At 43.5% G+C, this 20,623-nt stretch overlaps 1 protein-coding gene across 1 annotated transcript; it reads right to left on the bottom strand.

The window, feature by feature from the left end:
- Positions 1-4,817: 4,817 nt before the first annotated feature.
- On the bottom strand, positions 4,818-20,381 carry ASNS (asparagine synthetase (glutamine-hydrolyzing)). The gene is made up of 12 exons (XM_081164649.1): positions 20,204-20,381; positions 18,440-18,706; positions 17,327-17,564; positions 14,048-14,233; positions 13,315-13,416; positions 11,496-11,623; positions 9,973-10,099; positions 9,516-9,622; positions 8,573-8,673; positions 8,015-8,096; positions 7,471-7,626; positions 4,818-5,276 (listed from the first exon to the last, which is right to left on the bottom strand). Exons 2-12 carry the CDS (start codon positions 18,686-18,688, stop codon positions 5,067-5,069), a joined length of 1,686 nt encoding a protein of 561 aa, XP_081020775.1. The 5' UTR covers positions 18,689-18,706; positions 20,204-20,381; the 3' UTR covers positions 4,818-5,066.
- Between the last annotated feature and the right edge of the window lie 242 nt (positions 20,382-20,623).

Below are 20,623 nucleotides of genomic sequence, written 5' to 3'. Positions count from 1 at the left end.
CAGCTGTTTGGAATCACAGCTGGGCAGACTGCTGTTGAGCTCATATCCTGCTTGAGGACTTCCCATGGGCAGCTGGTTGTCCACTGTGAGAACAGGAGGGGCCATTGACCTGGTCCAGGAGGTTCTTCCTATGTACTTACATTTTGCCTCGCATCTCAGGTTCCACAAATTCTAAAAACATAATCTTCATTAAAAAAGGGGAACCGGGAGTTGTGGTTCATCAAATGAACCACACTCCAGACCCTGGATGCTCATGTTGTCCATCCTCCTTCTCTTTCAATAGACTGATTTCTCCCCATTACCCCAAATGTTGTTCAATGGTCCTATCAGAACCTCCCTCCCAATTAACATTACACACTACAACCCTCTTCCCAAAAACAAGGACCAACCCTGGTTCATTGTAATCTGTGTCCTATTTCCCCCTGCCCCACATCTTGCTTTCGGAGAGCAGGATATCTTCCTCTTCCTTTCTTTCCATGCTTCTTCATCTACCTTTCTGGTTTTGCTTTTTTCAAGAATTCAAGGCAATGCAGAGCGGGGGGGGGGGGGACACAACTCCTCAATATAGTAAAGTAATAAGACTGTAAGATCTCCCTAGTTTCCATTATCAGGGATTACTTATTTAAATTATTTTCAGTAATGAATAAAGATGTAGAATAATAACACCGACTCATCACCCTTTGCAAAATATCTCTGGCACAAGGCATATAGTCTTGCATAATAATTGCGCCCCCACAGTTAATTGAATAAGCTTTTCTTTTTCGGTTTGGTTTTTAAAAAATACCCCATATTGCATGTAGTATTTGTACAATACCTAAGACTTACCTAAGATTTATCTAAGATACCCTTTGTTAAAGCTGGGGCTATCATCTAACTCAGAGGCTAGCAAGATTTGGTTTGGTGTGGTTAAAAATATGAACAAAATTGGTTCTCTAAACCCAATGTATCATTTTAAAACAAGAAAAGCAAGGTAAGATGGAACAGATACTGCCACCTGCAGGTGAAAAGAAAAAAATGTGTGCAACCAGGGGAGCGGGCGGAGAAGAGAGGACATGAAATGTTCTGTATGATTTGCAAAGGAGGATGTCTCAAGCTAAAGTGTGCTAGAACAACGCACTTGGCACCTTCACAGTACCCAGAGACACTGCCAAAAAAATCCTCCCTCTCTGGCCCAAGCAGTAGACTAGACCAAATACTAGCAGGTTCAGAACAGACTACTGTAGACTTCCCCCCACACACACACTTCCAGTTAATGGTAAAAGAGCACATCATGCAGTGAGGGGCAGGGGGTGTTGATCAAGCAAATATTTTAAAAATAAGCATGCATGCAACTCCAAAGGTTTGGGGGCCCATTAAGTTTCTCCAAGATATGCTCTTGTTGATAGCACACCCCCCCCCCTTTTTTTTTTTTTTTGCACATGCTCCTTGGTCTGAAACTCTTTTCCCTGAAATGATGCAACATTTGTTAGCAAGGCAAACAAATGGCAATTAAGGAAGAGCATTCTCTTCATCATCACACGGCTAGGGATAGCAGGAGAAATCCGACTTGAGTTTGCATTTTGAGGCAAAACTAATTCATTCCAAAACATTACCCAAATCGAAACAGCCGTCCTTCAAAATTTGCACGGCAGTTCTCCAGTCAAGTCGTGTGTGCAAAAATGCATATACTAGGGCAAAGTGCAGATATAAGTTCATATATTTGGGGGAAAAATATATATATTAAAATGTGTTGTATTAAGAGAAAATGTTTTGGGAAAAAATGTATTTATTAGGAGAAATCTGTAGAAAGACACGGATGAATTTTCATTAGGACTTCTTATTTTAGCTTTAAATTCACCAACTGAAGCAGAAATGTGGAGAACTGACCTGAAGACTGGAAAAAGACTGGTGTTTCCTGCTTGGCAGGGGGTTGGACTCGATGGCCCTTGTGGTCTATTCTAACTCTATGATTCTATGATTCTATGAAAATGACAGAAACCAAAACTGACAGATTTGCCAAACCCTATTGTACATGTTTCAATTTGCTGGAAGCCGCCCAGAGTGGGTGGGGCAAACCAGTCAGATGGGTGGCATATAAATAATGAATTTTTTATTATTACATACACAAAATATTTTCAGTTTTAATTTGTATTTTCTGTTCATATCAGTCTTATCTATTGATGGAAGCCTTGCAAAGACACTAGGCCTAAATGAAGTTAGAGTATGAATGTATTAAATAAATGAAACTAGCCACTACTTTGACTGCAGACTTATACTGTAAATTATACAGCTGTGCAAATCTTCTTGTAACCAAGGTTGTACAAATGTCATTCTTTAAATATTATCCGAAAGTTCTAGGGTGCCACCTTGTGGTTTCAAAATTGCTTTTAAATCAGGAAAAGACAGAATACTATCCAGAGAAAATCATCCGTTTAAAAAAAGAGAGTGGGGGGGAGCTCTTATTTTATTAACGAAAATTGAATTCAATTGTTTGTAAACATTTTAATAAAAAATATGCTATGGCTTGTTTGCCAGCTTGTGTAAAACTGCCCTCAAACTCTTAAAGTTTAGGGTGCTTATATTAGACTATGAATGCTTTTGTACAATAATTACCTATTATTATTATTGCCACCAGAATTTGGAAATTGCAAAAAAATAAAAAGCATGGTATTTTTTGTACTGAAGTTACAATGGTTATTGCTAAGGGAAAACATAACCATCCGATTCAAACTGATAAGGAGTACAACTCTTTCCATTTCTATTAAGAAACAAACCCTCCAGAGTTCATTGCAGCTTACTCCCAGTTAAGTAGGTATAGGATTGCAGCCTGATTCTTCAGGCGTTCCTGAAACAAAAGTCTTTTGTCTTCTGGATGTTGTTGAGCAACCAGGTGTGCAGGCTTGGCCCCGCGACCGTGGATGCCTGGGGCCGTGTGTGCCATGCAGTGTGCATAGGTCGCTGGTGGCGCTGTGGTCTAAACCACTGAGCCTCTTGGGCCTGCTGATGAGAAGGCCGGCAGTTCAAATCTGTGCGACAGAGTGAGCTCCTGTTGCTCTTCCCAGCTTCTACCAACCCAGCAGTTCAAAAGCACGCCAGTGCAAGTAGATAAATAGGTACCACTATGGCAGGAAGGTAAACAGTGTTCCCATGAGCTCTGGCTTCTGTCATGGTGTCCCATTGCACCAGAAGCAGTTTAGACATGCTGGCTACATGACCCGGAAAGCTGTCTGTGGACAAACGCTGGCTCCCTTGGCCTGAAAGCGAGATGAGGGCCGCAACCCCAGTCGCCTTTGACTGGACTTAACCGTCCAGGGGTGGTTTTTTTACTTTTTTTTACCTTTGCAATGTGCATGGCCTCAAATTGTGGGTGCCTGGTCCCTTCATGGGGAATTTTGTGGCTGCTCGGGCACCCAGAGCCCCGGCACCTATGACTCCAACTCCCATCATCTCTACAGTGGCAGCCCTTGGTTCCTACCGATACAGGGCAACCATCAACCTGATGCCCAGTTCTCTCACCACATCACCCCACCCAGCTCCATCCCCATCTTGGTGATGAGGTCACCGTCAGAGTGCTACTCACGCCAGTTGTTGAAATGGTATGGAAGGCAATGCAATATCCACAAGGTTGACCAGGAACAGCCACAATGATTCCTTAAATCACAGCAGGTGGGGGTGGCGATGCTATCGCAGTCATACAAGTCACTGCTGGAAGCCGCGCTTGTATGCAGAGGGTCATGTTACATCTTTCCAAGGGTTTAACAAGCATACAGAGATGTTGATGGCTTGGGACACACATGAACTAGACCTGAATATAAACCAACACCTCTTCCTTGCCTGCCCTTATTTATCTCTCCTTGCAAATACTTGATCCAGGAAAACAAAACCAGCACCAAAATCACCATCAGGTTGAGCCCAACCCTAAACGGCCTCGGCCCAGTATATCTGAAGGATTGTCTCCACCCCCATCATTCAGCCTGGACACTGAGGTTCAGCTCCGAGGGCCTTCTGGGAGTTCCCTCACTGCAGGAAGTGAAGCCACAGGGAACAAGGCAGAGGGTCTTCTCAGTGGTGGTGGCACCTGCCTTGTAAAACACCCTCCCGTCGAATGTTAAGGAAATAAACAACTACAGTGGTACCTCGGGTTAAGTACTTAATTCGTTCCGGAGGTCCGTTCTTAACCTGAAACTGTTCTTAACCTGAAGCAGCACTTTAGCTAATGGGGCCTCCCGCTGCTGCCGTGCCGCTGGAGCACAATTTCTGTCCTCATCCTGAAGGAAAGTTCTTAACCCGAGGTACTATTTCTGAGTTAGCGGAGTCTGTAACCTGAAGCGTATGTAACCTGAAGTGTATGTAACCCGAGGTACCACTGTATCTGACTTTTAGAAGACATCTGAAGGCAGCCCTGTTTAGGGAAGTTTTTAATGTTTGATGTTTTATCATGTTTTTAATATTCTGTTGTAAGTCGCCCAGAGTGGAAAACTGCTAAACTAGCACTTCAAACTAAACTAGCACTTCAAACTAGCAGACTTACAACAAATTTATTATTTATACCCAGATGGGCAGGGTATAAATAATAAATAATAATAAATTATTATTATTAATTATTATTATTATTATTATTATTATTATTATTATTATTATTATTATTATCATCATCATCATCATTACTATCATTATTATTATCATATTTTGCTGGCTGGGCCAGAGCAGAAAATGATCCCTGTCCCCCATCCAATTCCAAATCAAGGTACGTTAATATCCAATGACAATCAAGTTATTTCCACCACAGAGGCAGAATCAATCCACAAGGCCCAGGAGTAAGAAAAGCAGTCAGTGAGTGGTCCCACAGGTTTTAATAATTACTTTGGAGTGTATTAGCTGTAAAATGCAGCTTAAGCATAAACAGTAACTCTTGGGTTTTTTGCTGTCATTTAAATCAGTAGTACAGTCCCATTTTATCCCAATTTGCACATTGCTTTATTTTTAAAAAAATGCTTTGGGTTTTCTGCTTTCTCTTTTAGGCTAAGGACAATTATAGGCTCACAAGCCACCACCCAGAGAGCAACTTCAAAACAGGTTAGAAACATCTATTCTTTCGTAGCCGATTTGTAATGTTTCAAAGTGCGAGCAGATGGATCTGTGGCCTTGATCCACTTCGGCATCCAGTAGTGAGGGAGCCAGTCGGAGCGGCCTGGAAAATGCTTCTCAAAGATCTGGCGGTAGTAATAGCCTTCTTTTGTTTTAGGGGGGTTGAAGGGGAATTTCTCCGCCGCCTTCTCCAGCAGAAGATCATCAACCTATGGGCCCAAAAGGGAAAGAAAATGGAAAGTGTGAGAACTGCAAACATAAAACCCAGTTTTTGACTAGCTATCCAAGTTTACAACTCCCCCTGCCCAAATCAGTCCATGTTTTCCTGACAGATCTGTTACATAATTTGGAAAAACAGTTTGTCTGAAATGCATTTGGACACCTCTGAAGATATTGTAACCCGATTTTGCATGAGGAATTCCTGAGATCAAGGAGCAGGCTTTCGCCTATGTCTGGATATAACAGGACACCATCTTGAATCAAGATGGTGGCTTGGAACTTTCAAAACTGCACTGATTTTTTGGTTTCTTAGAGGCTGCCAGTACAAAAGTTACCTGCCAGCAAAGCAAGACCCGATCGATCTTCACTTGTGAAAAGGATGGGGAACCTGTGGCCCTCCAGAGACTGCTGAAGCCCAACTCCCATCATCTCTGAACATTGACAATGATCCGTTCTGGAGGCCAACAACCACTCAAGGTCCACAGGTTGCCCACCCCTGACTGAAATTCTTTAACACAACAGGCCATGGAGTTTGTTTCGCAAGCCAGCACTGCAGCTGAGGGAAGCATCCTTGGGTGTAATCTCACAGCTACCACTTCACTTATTACAAGTGATTGGCACATCTGCATTTCCATTCGCAAGTGTAAGAGTGCTAGTTTAGCAGTTTTCAAGCAAACATGGGGGTTTGGAGCTGGGTTCAAATCCCTCCTCAGTTGTAGAGCTCTCGGCAAGTGACTTGGGCCAGTTGCTATATCCCAGACTAAGTACCTCAACACAGTTGTTGCAAGGATAAAATGGGAGAGGGAAGAGAACTTGGTTTTTCTTTGTTAGGTAGTCAGGGTGGTGTGCAATGTACAAAGTGATATACAGGCACCACCACCCCAATTTACACTCATTCAATTCACATGTGTTGCTTAGTGCAAAAAGTATTGGTCTGATGTGTAGAGATCTTTCCTATTCTACTAAGTACAAGAGTGCTCTGGAAGGTTTCTTTCTATGTGTAAGAAACAGGCAGAAGGTTTCTGATGTTTGGGTTATTCCTTCTGGGAAGCTGAGTACAGCTGGTTTAAACTGGTTCTGTTATCCTTTCTGTCAAGGTCATGCTGACTATAATAGTCAGGCCAGGAGGAGCATGGGTTTCTCACTTTCTCTTTCTATCTCTTTGTTCTGGTGTGGTGTTCTGTATGATATAGTGTTAAGGTTTAGTCTTATTATAAGTAATAATAATAATAATAATAATAATAATAATAATAATAATAATTTATTATTTATACCCCACCCATCTGACTGGGTTTCCCCAGCCACTCTGGGCGGCTTCCAACAAAGATTAAAAATACATTAAAACATCAGTCATTAAAAACTCCCCTAAACAGGGCTGCCTTCCGATGTCTTCTAAACATCAGATAGTTGCTTATCTCTTTGACATCTGATAGGAGGGCATTCCACAGGGCGGGAGCCACTTCCTTACTGTGAGTTTAAATTAAGTCTGCTGCAACTAGATTTCTTATGGACTCTGCCAATCCTGAATGTATTGGATTTGTGAACATTATGCTCAATTGCTTTCAGTCTCAGTAAAGCTCTGCTGGATGAAATACAATTGCCTCTGGTCTATTTTTTGGCCCCAGAACCACTAACCCCTTGAAGTAGGGGGAGAGACCTGAAGCGTCTCAGCAAAGAAGAGAAGAAGAAGAGTTTGGATTTGATATCCCGCTTTATCACTACCCGAAGGAGTCTCAAAGCGGCTAACAGTCTCCTTTTCCCTTCCTCCCCCACAACAAACACTCTGTGAGGTGAGTGGGGCTGAGAGACTTCAGAGAAGTGTGACTAGCCCAAGGTCACCCGGAAGCTGCATGTGGAGGAGCAGGGAATCGAACCTGGTTCACCAGATTATGAGTCTACCACTCTTAACCACTACACCACACTGCCCCTCCAGCTTGTGAGAAGACCCTCTCTGGAGCCGAAAGAGGATGTCTCCTTCAGGCTCCACAGAGGGTCTCCTCGCGAGCTGTAGGCACAGCGAGGTGTTCCCCATTTATGTGGATTTCACTTATGGGGGCATAACATAACCCCCACATAAATGGAGAGTCACCTTTATAAATATGTGGACTCACCTGAAAGACACAAAAAAAGCAACTTGTATAAGTTTCAGACTTGTAGAAGAATATAAAACATGTAACAGTGTACCTGAGTATCAATATAGTCTTGGAGGATTGAGAACCATGATTTCTTGACAGAAGTTAAGCCATCGCTGAAGGCTTCTTTGGGTCTCCAGAGGATTTCTTTAGGCAATAAGTTGGTATCTTCAAAGGCCTCTCTTAAAAGGTGTTTCTCAATTCCATTCTGTTAAGAGATACCACAAATATCAGCCACCAAAAGACTGACATTAAAATATAGAAAAGATTTAGACTAGAAACACAATCCGTTGTTTCAGAAGCAGCTCCGTTAGATAGTGCCAGACACAACACAGCATTTTAAGAATGAAGTTAAATAGGTAAATGCCAAGTCAATCATACGGTTTGGTGTATTAAGCTGGAATTCTAAATAGACCTCCCAGGTGAGACTCAGCCTTTCATCAATGAGCCCACTGGTGAGCATAGCCTAAGCCTGAACTTCTAAACATGCTTAATAAGGAAGGAGCCTTGCTGAATTTAATAGGGCTAACCTCTCAGTAAACCTGTCTGGGATTACAGTATAAATTTCCTAGCTGGGTTATATGTGCATGGTTTACCTTTGGTGTTCTGAGTTCTGCTGGCAAAGACAGGTAATAAGCAGTAAACTGGTGGTCCAAAAATGGAACTCTCATTTCCAGACTGAAAAAGAGAAAACATCAATAGCTGCTTATTAAACTTATAAGTAGATGTTGTTTTTGTATGAGAATATATCTAAGAGACTTACAGTAACAACTAAGAAATCCTAAAGCCATTTGTAGTCAGACACTTGCACAAAGCTCTAAATGTAATATTTTTCCTTGTGCGACGTCTATGCATTTCAAAATCTTCTCACTGTGCTAGGTTATAGACAGCGCCACCTACCGGACAACAGGTTCTCTTGTCAATTTCTCGAAAAAACCCCAAACCACCATAGAGAATCACTGTTAAAGAACTGATTTCAATTGAACTTTAAATAGGGACCGTAGTTTGTTTTGGGTTCTTCCTGGAGACTCGTTGCGGATTACTGAAAAACTAAAAGGTACCCCAAGTTTGACGTCTACCTTTAGAAGCAATGGCGATGCATTTTTACTTTTGCCCCATTGACACTGCAATATAGCATTACAAAGCAGAACTACCCATGGGCAGCTGTTGCCCTGTCCGCACGGAGGACATCGAAGAGGTAGAGTTCTCGGAGGAGCCTCTCGCTTTCCTCTGCAGCTTCTTCTGGGGTGGGTGCCTGCATCAAGGACACAGGAGAAAGATGACCTTCCTGGGCAAGTAACTTGGGCTAACACGTGCAAACGTAAATCAGCAGAGGACTGCACAGAGCTACAATTCCCAGCACCCTTAACAGACTACAATCCCCAGAATTCTTTGGGGGAAAGTTGCGTGCTTTAAATGGATGCTATGGATGTGACGTCGGTAGCACAGAGGTTGCCTTGTATGCAGAAAGCTCCAGATTCAATCCCTGGCATTTTCAGGCAGAGCTAGGAGAAAACCTGGCAGAGAGCTGCTACCAGTCTGTGTACTCCTGTGTTTTCCCAAACTTGGGTCTCCAGCTGTTTTTGGACTACAGTGGTGCCTCGCAAGACGAAATTAATTCGTTCTGCGAGTTTTTTCGTCTTGCGAATTTTTCATCTTGCGAAGCACGGTTTCCCATAGGAATGCATTGAAACAGTTTCCCATAGGAATGCATTAACGGTTTTAAGAAAAAGGAAACAAACTTGCAAGACGTTTTCATCTTGCGAAGCAAGCCCATAGGGAAATTCGTCTTGCGAAGCAACTCAAAAAATGAAAAACTCTTTCGTCTTGCGAGTTTTTCGTCTTGCGAGGCATTCGTCTTGCGAGGTACCACTGTACAACTCCCATCATCCCTAGCAGGGCCTTCTCTGCAGTGGCTCCACGTCTATGGGATGCTCTCCCCAGGGAAGTTCACCTGGCGCCTTCATTATACACCTTCAGGTGTACTCTGGTTTCACCTCAGATCGTATAGATCTTTCGCCTTTTACTCTCTTATTGTGGTGTGTTCATCCACAGGCAAGGATGAGCATTATTTGAGAAACACAACAAGCATTCTACCTTATGAAAATAGATGTATCCTTGCGTCAACTCATCTGAGCCTTCTCCTGAGAAAATGACGGCGCTGTCCGTTTTCTCCCGTATGTATTTGGAGACCAGATACATGCCTAGTCATGGAGAGACCATTTAAAAAAACAATTTTTTAACTACATACACTCATAACTACAACTACATACTCAGGCCAAGACTTCCCCTAACATGCCACTTAAGCAGTATAATCTGAAGAAGTGAAAAACCAAAGGCGTTTCAGAGACAAAGACAGGCCCTTGTACCTTTGTAAGCTTCACTTTATAGCAGGAATGGAAGGCCTGTTCTGGCGGGGTGACATCAGGTGACTGACAGGTGGGAAACCCCGCCCATGTGTCAAAATGTGCTTGTAAGGATGGAGGAGGGATCTGCTTCAACAGCACCTTCCCCTCAGGGGAAGAAAAAAAAAGGGGGGGAATATGTATCTTACCCACTGAAGCTCGTACAGTTGTAATGTCGTAGGTTTCCAAGGAAAGTATAACATCTTCTAGTACCTGAATCCCTTCTTCAGAATTAAAAATGACCTCATGATGTTCACTCCCAATGTAAGCTGCTACCTGTTAATAAGAATTTATATTAAGTGACCTGCAAAGTGGCTCAACTGGGATTCAAGGCCTAAGTTAAGCTGCATCTAGAATGAAGCAGAAGCTTATGGTTAGGCAAGGGAGCACAGTCGTACCTCAGAAGTTGAATGGAATCCGTTCTGGAAGTCCATTAGGCTTCCAAAATGTTCGGAAACCAAGGCGCAGCTTCTGATTGGCTGCAGGACGCTCCTGCAGCCAATCAGAAGCCACAGAAGCTGCGCCGGATGTTCAGATTCCAAAGAACGTTCACAAACCAGAACATCCACTTCCAGGTTTGCAGCATTCTGGAGCCAAAACGTTCGAGGCACAAGGCGCTTGACTTCTGAGGTACAACTGTATATACACCAATCTATTTATTTCTTTTTAAAAAAATCTACACCCCCAAATAATCTCAAGACCATGTCAAGAAAAGCTGAATTCTACTATCTTTTGCAAACCAACCTATTTAATTATGTACAATATAATTTGCTTCTGCTAGTTATGGGGTAGAGCAATGAGCTATGCAAAGCACTGGTGCAAAAAGAAAAGCCCTGCAGGGTCCAACCAAAAGGCATCCCACGGTGGCCAACTATATATTTCTGAGATGCTCACAGGCAGGGCATTAAAGCCGCCTTCCTGCGAATGTCATTCAGTGGTATCTTCTGAAGATGGAGGTTTCATGTTTAATTGGCTAGCCTCCACAAATGTGTCTAATCCTCATTTTAAAAAAAGACCATCACCGCATCTTGTAGCAGTGAGTTCCATCAATTAAATTATGCATTGTGCGAAGAAGCTCTCTGTTTTGCCTGTCCTGAATCTAACTGTAAGAAGGCATAAACAACTTAGCTCAGGATACCTTAACAACCGCCTTACTCTCCTATGTCCCAGGTCTATCATTGAAATGATCTGGGGCAGCATTATTAGTGAATCACCCATAGATCAGAAGCCCAGCTCACGTCAACAAGGAATCATGCCTTGTAGTAGTGTAGTGTAGTGGGCTACAAACTTGCTCATTTAAAAAAGTCTAGATTCTCAACATGACGTATCCTGTGCTCAGTATCATCTACTACACATTTTGGAAAGATGTTTGTTTGCTGTGCGTTTAGACACACTTCCAAACATATTGTAACCAAAATCTCAATATGGATCCTGAGATAAAGGAGCAAGTTTTCACCTATGTTTGAGTACGACTGCACACCATTTTGAATCACAATGGCAGACCGAACCTTTCAAAGCTGTGCTGGTTTTAACCACGGATTTCAAAACTGCACTAATGTATTGGTTTCTTTGATCGGTGCCAGGTATGAGGTTGCTGGTTCTCTATAGAGTGTGATCACAACATACAGGTGAATATGGAGCCTGTGCCTTTTGAACTAAAATAGTACTATACCTTTCTGGCAGCTAGCAGGTCAGGAGCATCTTCCATGCCAATTGCAAAGGTTTGCAATGGGTAGCGAGTGTTTCCTTCTTTCATCAATTTGATTAGCATTGAAGCAACCAAGCTAGAATCCAGGCCGCCTGTCAAAACACCATTAGCAGTTATGCCTAACCAGGAACATGTAGCTGACATACAAAATGCCCTTGTGAGAAGAGAATATAAACATGCGTATTTTAGGTGGACCACACCAGTAGCAAAGTGTGTCAGTTTGCATTTCTTCGTGCAGAAAGTATTGATCTGATGTGCAGAGATCTTTCCTATTCTAATTAATTCAAGAGGGTTCTGGAAGCTTCTCTGTGTGAAAGAAACAAGCAGAAGGTTTGTGATATTTGGGTTATTCCTTCAGAGAAGCTGGGTACAGCTGGTTTAAACTGGTTCTCTTATCTCTTCTGTCAAGGTCATGCTGACTATAATAATAAGCCAGAAGGAGCCTGGGTTTCGCTTTCTCTTTCTTTCTCTTTCTGTCTCTTTCCTTCTGGTGTGGTGTATGCTTAGTGTTAAGGTTTAGTCTTATTATAAGTTACTGTAAGTTTAAGTTAAGTCTGCTGCAACTGGATTTCTTACTGGACAACTTAACTAAGTTAAGTCTGCTGCAACGGGACAGTGCCAATCCTGAATGTATTGGATTTATGACCATTATTGCTCATTTGCCTGCAGTAGCAGTAAAGCTCTGCTGGACGAAAAACAATTGCCTCTGGTCTATTTTTTGGGAATCCTGCAACATGTTTAAGTTTACACACTGCTAACTATAAGTCGCAGTTCTGCTCTGGATCAATATAGAGTAGAATTTCATGACAAAGTGTACTGCAATCAAACCTGAACAAACCTACATACCGTATTTTTTGCTCTATAAGACTCACTTTTTCCCTCCTAAAAAGTAAGGGGAAATGTGTGTGCGTCTTATGGAGCGAATGCAGGCTTCGCATTGCTTTCGCTGAAGCCAGGAGAGCAAGAGGGATCACTGCTTTCGCTGCACAGTGATCCCTCTTGCTGTTCTGGCTTCTGGGATTCAGAATATTTTTTTTCTTGTTTTCCTTCTCCAAAAACTAGGTGCGTCTTGTGGTCTGGTGCGTCTTATAGAGCGAAAAATACGGTACATAAAGTGAGCATCTCATTATGTTGCAGCTTCCCTAGCCTAATCATCATTCCCATTGGTCAAAGACAAAAGTGGCTAAATTGTGGCCCTCCGGACTACATTTCCCAACATCCCTGATGGTGGGCCATTTTGGGCGAGGCTGATGGGATTTGGAGTCCAACAATATCTGGGAAGACCACAGGCTAGCCATTTGTGCTCAAAGAGCTTCCATTGGCTTCCAGCCCACATCCAAGCTCAATTCAAATTAACCATGAAGCCCCAGCCTTGATGTCAAAAAGGTTTTGCGGCCTTTCTCCAAGACCCTCAAGATGTGTCCTTTTTCAAAAATGGCCATGTTCACTTTTAGACTTTAGCCCCTGGAAGGTTGCTCATAGGTCAGTGTGGCCCTTAGTCCTCTATGGAACTTCTGACTCGTTGTCAGGTAAGGGATTTTTCCAGTTTTGGTCATGTGCTTTCTGCTGTATCCAGCCACCTGCCAGTCAGAATTACTTGCCAAGAAAAAGTGTTGCCTGCATTTTATGGTCTGGTTTAATGGTTTCCATTAAATTGTTTCTATATTGGGAGTGGGGGGGACGGGGACTCATGCACCTACAGTAAGAGACCACGTGCACTACAAACAGGTTGTGGCTGTATTAGTGAAAGGCAATGGTAATCATAAAACGCATTATTTTTTACCTGACAAGAGACAGCCAATTCTTCTGTGAGCCATCAAACGTTTTCTGACAGCATTTTCAAACAAAAGCCGAATGTTGCTTTTAACTGTTTCAACATCAAAGCCTATCAGGGGAGAAAAAGAGAGAAAAATATTCATTTATTAATACTCCACCTTTTATCCAAGAAGCTTGTGTAAGTATTCCTCACCCTCTGTTTTTAATTTTCTTACAAGGTAGGTTAAGACGAAAGATAGCCACTGGCCCAAGGTGAGCTTTCATAGCTGAGCCATGGTCTCCCTGATCGTGGACCAAGACCTTATCCATGACACCATACTGGCTCTCCATACCAGTGATGTGGCTCTCAAGCAGTTGTTGGGCTCCAACTCCAATCAGCCTCAGACGTGGCCAATGGTCAAGGATTACGAGACTTGTAGTCCAACAACATTTGGAGGGTGACATGTTTCGAAGCCGCAGTTCCCTGGATTTGCACGTCACAGGGAACTATGGCTTGTTTAAAGCAGAACTTTCCAAGCATTTGAACCCAGCACTCTACCCACACATTGGCTTTTCGAAATCAGACTGCTTAGACAGAACATAAAGTTCTCCATCAGAAACACATAATTTAATCAAGGTTTGATAATTTGTAGTCTATTCCCCAACAGCAGTGTACTAAGCCTCAAGGCATTATATCCCTAGAACAGTAAATGTACACCTTTACTAAGGGAGGAAGAAGACTATTTTAGATTTGCTGTTACCTGAGGGGAGATTTTGTACAGCGCTGTAGGCAGCATGCAGAGGTTCATCTTTAGGGCTGTGAAATTTCACCACTTCCACTGATGCAACTTTGCCATTTGGCTTTAAATCCAACACTTCATAGTGTCCTGGAGGGAAAGGGTCCACTCTGGGATCGAGGGACATGCTGTGCTTCAGGTTGACAAGACCTAAATATGTAACAAGGCATTGTGGGACACAGGGAGAGAGAAGGCAGAAGAGGTGTTAGCTTTTGCCCATGTAACATAAAATATGCACTGTCAAAGCATCAGAAATTTTCAGAACTGGAACAGCCAACTACAGCATTATAAGAAATGAAGCAAATCTAACCCTGGGCCAGAACAAGGTTAGGAAAAAGATATATAGGGAGACAGTAGCTTTCAACCTTTGCAAATAGAGGAGCCACTTACAAGACCAAACTGCAACACACACACACCTATATCTATATCCATATCTATCTATCATCTATCTATCATCTATCTATCTAATATAACATGAGAGAGAGTGTGTGTGTGATTATGGGAATTGTAATCCATAACATCTGAAAGGCACCAGGCTGCTGAAAGCTATTACACATATACCCCTTTCTCCTCTTTCAGCATGGCCAGATGCAGATGACTTATATCTACAGTCATACCTCAGGTTGAAGTAGCTTCGGGTTGAGCGTTTTCAGGTTCTGCTCTGCGGTGACCCGGAAGTAAAAGAACGTATTACTTCCGGGTTTAGCCGCTCGCGCATGCAGACGCTCAAAATGACGCCAGCGCATGTGCGGAAGCGACCCACGCAGATGCAGGTTGCGTTCGCTTCAGTATGCGGACGGGGCTCTGGAATGGATCCCGTTCACATCCAGAGGTACCACTGTATTTTGAACAGCTTACGAAGGGGGAAATGTGCAAAGCAAAAGGAGGGCACACAAATTTGTCATTTTTGTTTGTCTATCAATAAAGGAGACAAGTACACATATCAGTGCAGTGACTCTAGTAAATGCAAACGTCTTTCTCTCTCGCCTGACCTCAAATCTAATCAAACCCTGCACACATCCGACCTGCTGAGAGCCCTGCTGGAGAAAGTCCATGCCGGAGGCACGATCACTGCCAGTAAGTGAATCAGCACTCCTTAGTCAAGGCTTGTGGCCCTCTCAGTGTTGCTAAGTTCCAACTCCCATCATTCCTGACCACTGGCCATGTTGACTGGAGGCTGATGGGGTCCGACAGCATCTTCCCCATCCCCAGGAGTTAGAGCACCTCACTGCACTTTTGTACACGGTACTCTCTGAACTCACCACCTTTGCAGAGAAACAGAACCCAGTGACACAAAAGCTGAGATGCATTGGTCCCTCAGTACACTAGATTAAGGTTACCAGACGTCCCCGTTTCCTGGGGACAGCCCCCGGGTTTACGAATCAGTCCCCATACAAAATCCATTGAAGCTGAAAAGTGTCCCCGGATTCATTGAAAAAAATCTGGTAACCTTATACTAGATACCTCTGTCTCGTATTCTATTAAAAAAAAAGCAAAGCAAACCTACACTTTCTTCACGTGACCCGAACCTGAAGAAGTTATTTCCCCAAATATTTGTGGTTCAGCCCTTGCCTAGATGGTGCCAATTCAAGTCGGCATGGCTTCCCTTTCGTCTTTGTTGTTTTCATACTCTGATCAACCGGAGCGCGAGAGGCACACAGCTCCCTTTGTCACAACAATAGTTCCATGCAATGCAGAGCTCAGGGGTATTTACAATGGCCCAGCCTCCACTCATTGCGTTTCCTCTGGTTGCTTGCTGGCAACAAGAGGCACCTTGTTATCCATATGAGTCAGGGGGCTGATCCCCAAGAGTCCCCAGTAATACCCCCCTCTCCTTCCATTGCCCTGGTTTTGAGGACAGCCTCAACAGGCACAGCTTGCTGAAGAGGAGCTGCTCTCTGCTTTTCCTGCATTAGAATAGCTCACACTTGTGCTTCAGATTTTCTCTTTCTCCCTCCAGCTCTGATGCAGATACCCCTGCTGCTTCTCAGCAAGGAAATGTAACACATTCTAGCTTCCCTCTCTAAACCAGCCCTAACGTGCAGCCTCCCTCCTCAATGAATTCCTCCTGCCTCTACTGCCCCTTCGGTTTAAGCAGACAATTGCTGGGCCAGCTTGACAATTGCCCATGCAAACTTATCTCTTATTTTTTTAACAACTGCATACTAACAAATCTTGCTTGTTCACAATAAAATGTACACTCTTCGATGATAATGATAAATAAAATTTTATTTATATCCCACCCTCCCCAGCCAAAGCTGGGCTGAGAGCAGCTAACAACAGTAAAATAATTCAGCATTCTAAAATCAATTCATTATAAAATCAGTTCAAATCAATCTGATAGCAACCATTGGGCTAGAGCTCTGTGAAGAATTACCAAAGGAGGGGGTCAGGCTGTGCCTTGGCCAAAGGCCTGGTGGAACAGCTCTGTCTTGCAGGCCCTGCGGAAAGATGTCAAGTCCCACAGGGCCCTAGTCTCTTGTGACAGAGCGTTCCACCAGATCGGAGCCACAGCCGAAAAAGCCCTGGCTCTGGTTGAGGCCAGCCTAACCTCTCTGTCGCCTGGGACCTTCAAGATGTTGGTCAAAGGTTCCCCACACCTGCCATAGAGTATAGCAAAACTTATCTCCATCTTCTGCAGTGTGTGTGCATGGATACTCTGTGTGCTAGGCTAGTACAGGCAAGAGGAGCCTTTGAGTAACTCCTTATCTCCGTATCCCACTATGTTGGGTGAATAAGTGCAGCCGTGTAGGGGTGGCGCTGGACAGAGAGATGGGTCTTCCATTATTTATACTGCTTTATACACACCATAAATAATTTGAGGAATGGGGGCAGAAGGAGACAGAGAGTGAAAACTGGTCTGGAAGCCATTACACCCATCTTAAACTTGATCACATCCTACATATTTCTATCATGGGATAAAACAAACAAACAGATAAAGCTAAGGTGCGCACCAAAACAAGGCACCAAATAACTACTGCAAGTTCTTTCAAAAACACACTGATTCTCTGGGATGGGTTTGCTTTCTGCTGAAAGCTGTCACAAATTTGGTCAAAGCATGGTGTCAAGTAGACACTCTCTACTTCATTCAGGGCAAACGTACTTTCATAAAAGTGAGATGAAGCAACATCTTTCAGAAAGAGAAGAGATTAAACAATTAGGTTTATTGTGGCAGGAACAAGTTGCAGAAATATCTGTACCACATGAAGGCAATTTCAAAAGGGATTCAGAGTTTGAGGTTACCTTTGGCCTCGGAGCAGACACCCAGGAATCCATCATCTGTCAGGACCTTGAACAACGGTCTGACTCCATATGTATCTCTTCCCAGAAACACTTTTCTGTTTGCTGTGTCAAGCAAAATGAATGCAAACACACCATCTAGCAGGGAGGCTGTTTGCTCTATTCCTCCCTTGTTGTAAAGATGAAGGATTACTTCTCCATCAACCAAGGTCTGGTACTCAAATTCAAACTTCTTTTGCAGCTACAAAAGAGAAAGAAATGAGTTTTTTTAAGAATGAAACCAATGCATATTGTCAGGCCCACATGAAAGGAAGGCATTTTTACATCCTAAAAAGGGAATAATTATACATTAACATTCAAATGTCGTAGATTAGTTTTGTCAATAAGTGCTGGAAAGATGTGCAGTTGTCTCTTCAGCATGCAACTTCACCATCTGAATGATTCAAAAAGTAGACTAAGGGGCTGCTGTCTCAGAATATCCAATATCATGAATTAAGCTTGGGATAAAGTTCTTTTCCCTCATCCTACACCTTTCACGACAAAATGCATTCAGAGAAGTACAGTCTTGAAGGTTATAAAAGGGGGATCCTATAAAATATTTTTACTGAGCATTTTAAACATGGAGCCAAAGCAAAAACCATTTTGCAGCACAAACTTATATTTTTATTATTATATTTGTATGCCATCTTGTTTCCAAGAAGCTCAAGACAGCAAATATGGTTGTTCTGCCCCCTGCCATTCCATTTTGCCCTCATAATAACCCAGTTACTGAGAGACAATAACTGGCCCAAGGTCAACTACAGAGCTTCATGACTAAGTGGGGATTTAAACTCTGGTCTCCCAGGTCCAAGTCCAACACCCTAACTGCTGCATCACATGAATGCTGCTTCTGTACTAATGCTTTACAGTTACTTAAAATGGCCAGCCCAAATTCCCAAACAGAGGGGGGGTGTTGTTGTTTATAAACAATTTTTATTTATATGCTGCATTCCGGGTCAAGTCCTTCCAAAGCAGCTTACAAAAACTCGTTAAAACAACAAAGAAATATTTTGAACATGCAAAGCTAGCTCTAAAGAGATCATTGAAGCAAGTGTTGAGGTGGTTGTTGTCGTTTACCTTTTTGAAGTTATAGATTTCTCCATTGTAACACAGCCACAAGTAAGGGAATTTCTTCACCCGTATGGGTTGCATTCCATAGAGCTGGTCAACAATCGCAAGACGGTGGAAGCCAAAACAGCAGTTGGTGAATCCATTGACGTTCTCAAACCGAAACGCATCTGGACCTCTGTGGGCTATTTTCATAGCACAAAGACATTGAGCGGAGAGGCATTCGTCACTTCCGAAAAGAGCCCAAATGCCACACATGGTGGTATCTGCTCAAGGCTGTTGGGGGAAAGTAGCAAAGCTCCTGAGTTCAGTTACAAGCCAATGATCTCCAGAGCAAGGTGGGTAGTACAATGTTCTGCCCAATGGCTGCACTGTGCTTTGTGCTTTGTGCCAGTGATGGGAAGCACCAGAGGCAAGGGGGCAGAACAATAAATGTACATTTAACCTTTGTAAAATTTCTACACCCAGCCACCCTTCTTTGTCCTTCATCCAGGAAAGCAAGATTCATGGACACTTGCCAGCTAAGCCAACAGGAAACACTTGGAGGGTCTGAAAGTATTACACAACTATTCACACTATCCAAAGTTTTACTCTTCAGACAGTGAAGGGTGATAGCCAACACTTACTCATACTCAGAACAGACCCATGCAAAGTATGACTAACACTAGGTATATCACTTTGTAACTCCAGTCTGGGAGTATGTTCCACTGAAGTCAATGGGATTTACTTCTGGAGCAGTTTGTAAGTTTTACTCAGAGCAGGCCCACTGAAATTAATGAACGTGACTAACTGTAGGTCCATTACTTTCAACTCTGAATAAAACTTAGTTGAATACCACCCACTCTATGTTTAAAGGATTGACCTGTTAAAAGGACTTTCACACTAGCACTCATCTTAAATAAATAATAATAATTATGCTAAGGACTTGGTTGGCAGTGAATGACAAGATCTGGAATAATTTCTGAAGACAAGAAAGGCTAACATATGGAGAGGGGAGAAGACAAGAGAGTATCCCTAGGGCAGACTTCTACACTCTTACACTTTATACTCTTTCCCCAAACTACAGAGAAAAGATTCTAGTCATTTTGCAGTTCAGCACATATTACTCATAGAAGTTGAGAAGGGGGCTCTTCCTGATGTTGTTTGACTACAACTCCCATCAGCCTCGGCCACAAAGGGATGATTGCAGCTGTCTTCCAACAACATATGGAGGAACACAAGTTAGTTATAACTCAAGGGTAGCTATCAGAAAAGAATGTGTAACATAATCAAGGGGGGGGACCACTCCTTTTTCTTTTTGCCTGGCAACATACCCAAGTACCTGTAAGAACCGCATGACAACCAGACATTCAACAGGTGCAGCTAAACGAAATAGTCCCAAGTGTTGCAACCTTTCCTGTCAAGTGGCTTGGTTGACCTTTTCTGAACCTTTGCCAACTCCGCAAGGGAGCAGAGGAGACCACAGACCGTACACATAATTGCAAACGTGCTCACATCACAGATCGGTATAACGGCATTATGACACGCCCCACAAACTCGTTTCCTGACGACCCCTAAGCATGGAACCTGCCTGTCTCTCCTTCCTTCCTTCCTTCCTTCCTCCCCCCCCCACCCCACAATAGCTACCACACACTCCGTCTGAATGCTGGATCTCGCCCTGCCACGCCTAGCTCTTTTTGCAGAAAGTGTGCCGGGATGGGGCAAGAATAGCAACGAAGGACCAGGTACAAGCCGGACTCCAAGAAAGTCTCCCCTCGTCGCTTCGCCCGTTACCTGTCGGTGATCCTGCACCGGGAAATGAAATGACAGCTCCGCGGCAAGCCAGAAGAGATTGCACCCACCGGCCAGCTCTGCCGCTCAACCTCGTGCTGCCTTAAACGGGACTTAAACGGGAAGGAGGCAAGCGGAAGCCGCCCGCTGCCTGCGCCGGCCTCGTGTAACACACAGGCGGATTTCATCAGCCCCGCGCTTCGCCCCGCCTCCTGCTTGGGCTTCCCGGTCCCGCTGAGCGGAGGCGATGCAGATCAGTCTGGGCAGGTTGGCTAGCGGCGTTTCAAGGGGGTGGCCGCCCGCTATTATTATTACATGTAGCTTTTTCGTCCCGCTCTTCTCACATGTATATATCCGGCCTACCACCACACCCACACCCAATTTTGTCACCCCGCACAACAACCCTGAGAGATTGGCAGTGCC

The sequence above is a fragment of the Podarcis bocagei genome (genome assembly GCF_964188305.1).
Source record: "Podarcis bocagei genome assembly, chromosome: 12".
NCBI lineage: Eukaryota > Metazoa > Chordata > Lepidosauria > Squamata > Lacertidae > Podarcis > Podarcis bocagei.
This window is presented reverse-complemented; position numbering and strand designations above follow the sequence as displayed.

Coding starts and splice junctions, on each gene's coding strand:
- ASNS (XM_081164649.1), bottom strand. CDS start 18,688: ATGTGTGGCATTTGGGCTCTTTTCGGAAGTGACGAATGCCTCTCCGCT. Junction 17,565..18,439: donor AAATCTATAACTTCAAAAAG/GTAAACGACAAC, acceptor TCTCTTTTGTAG/CTGCAAAAGAAGTTTGAATT. Junction 11,624..13,314: donor AATTGGCTGTCTCTTGTCAG/GTAAAAAATAAT, acceptor GTGTTTTGACAG/GCGGCCTGGATTCTAGCTTG.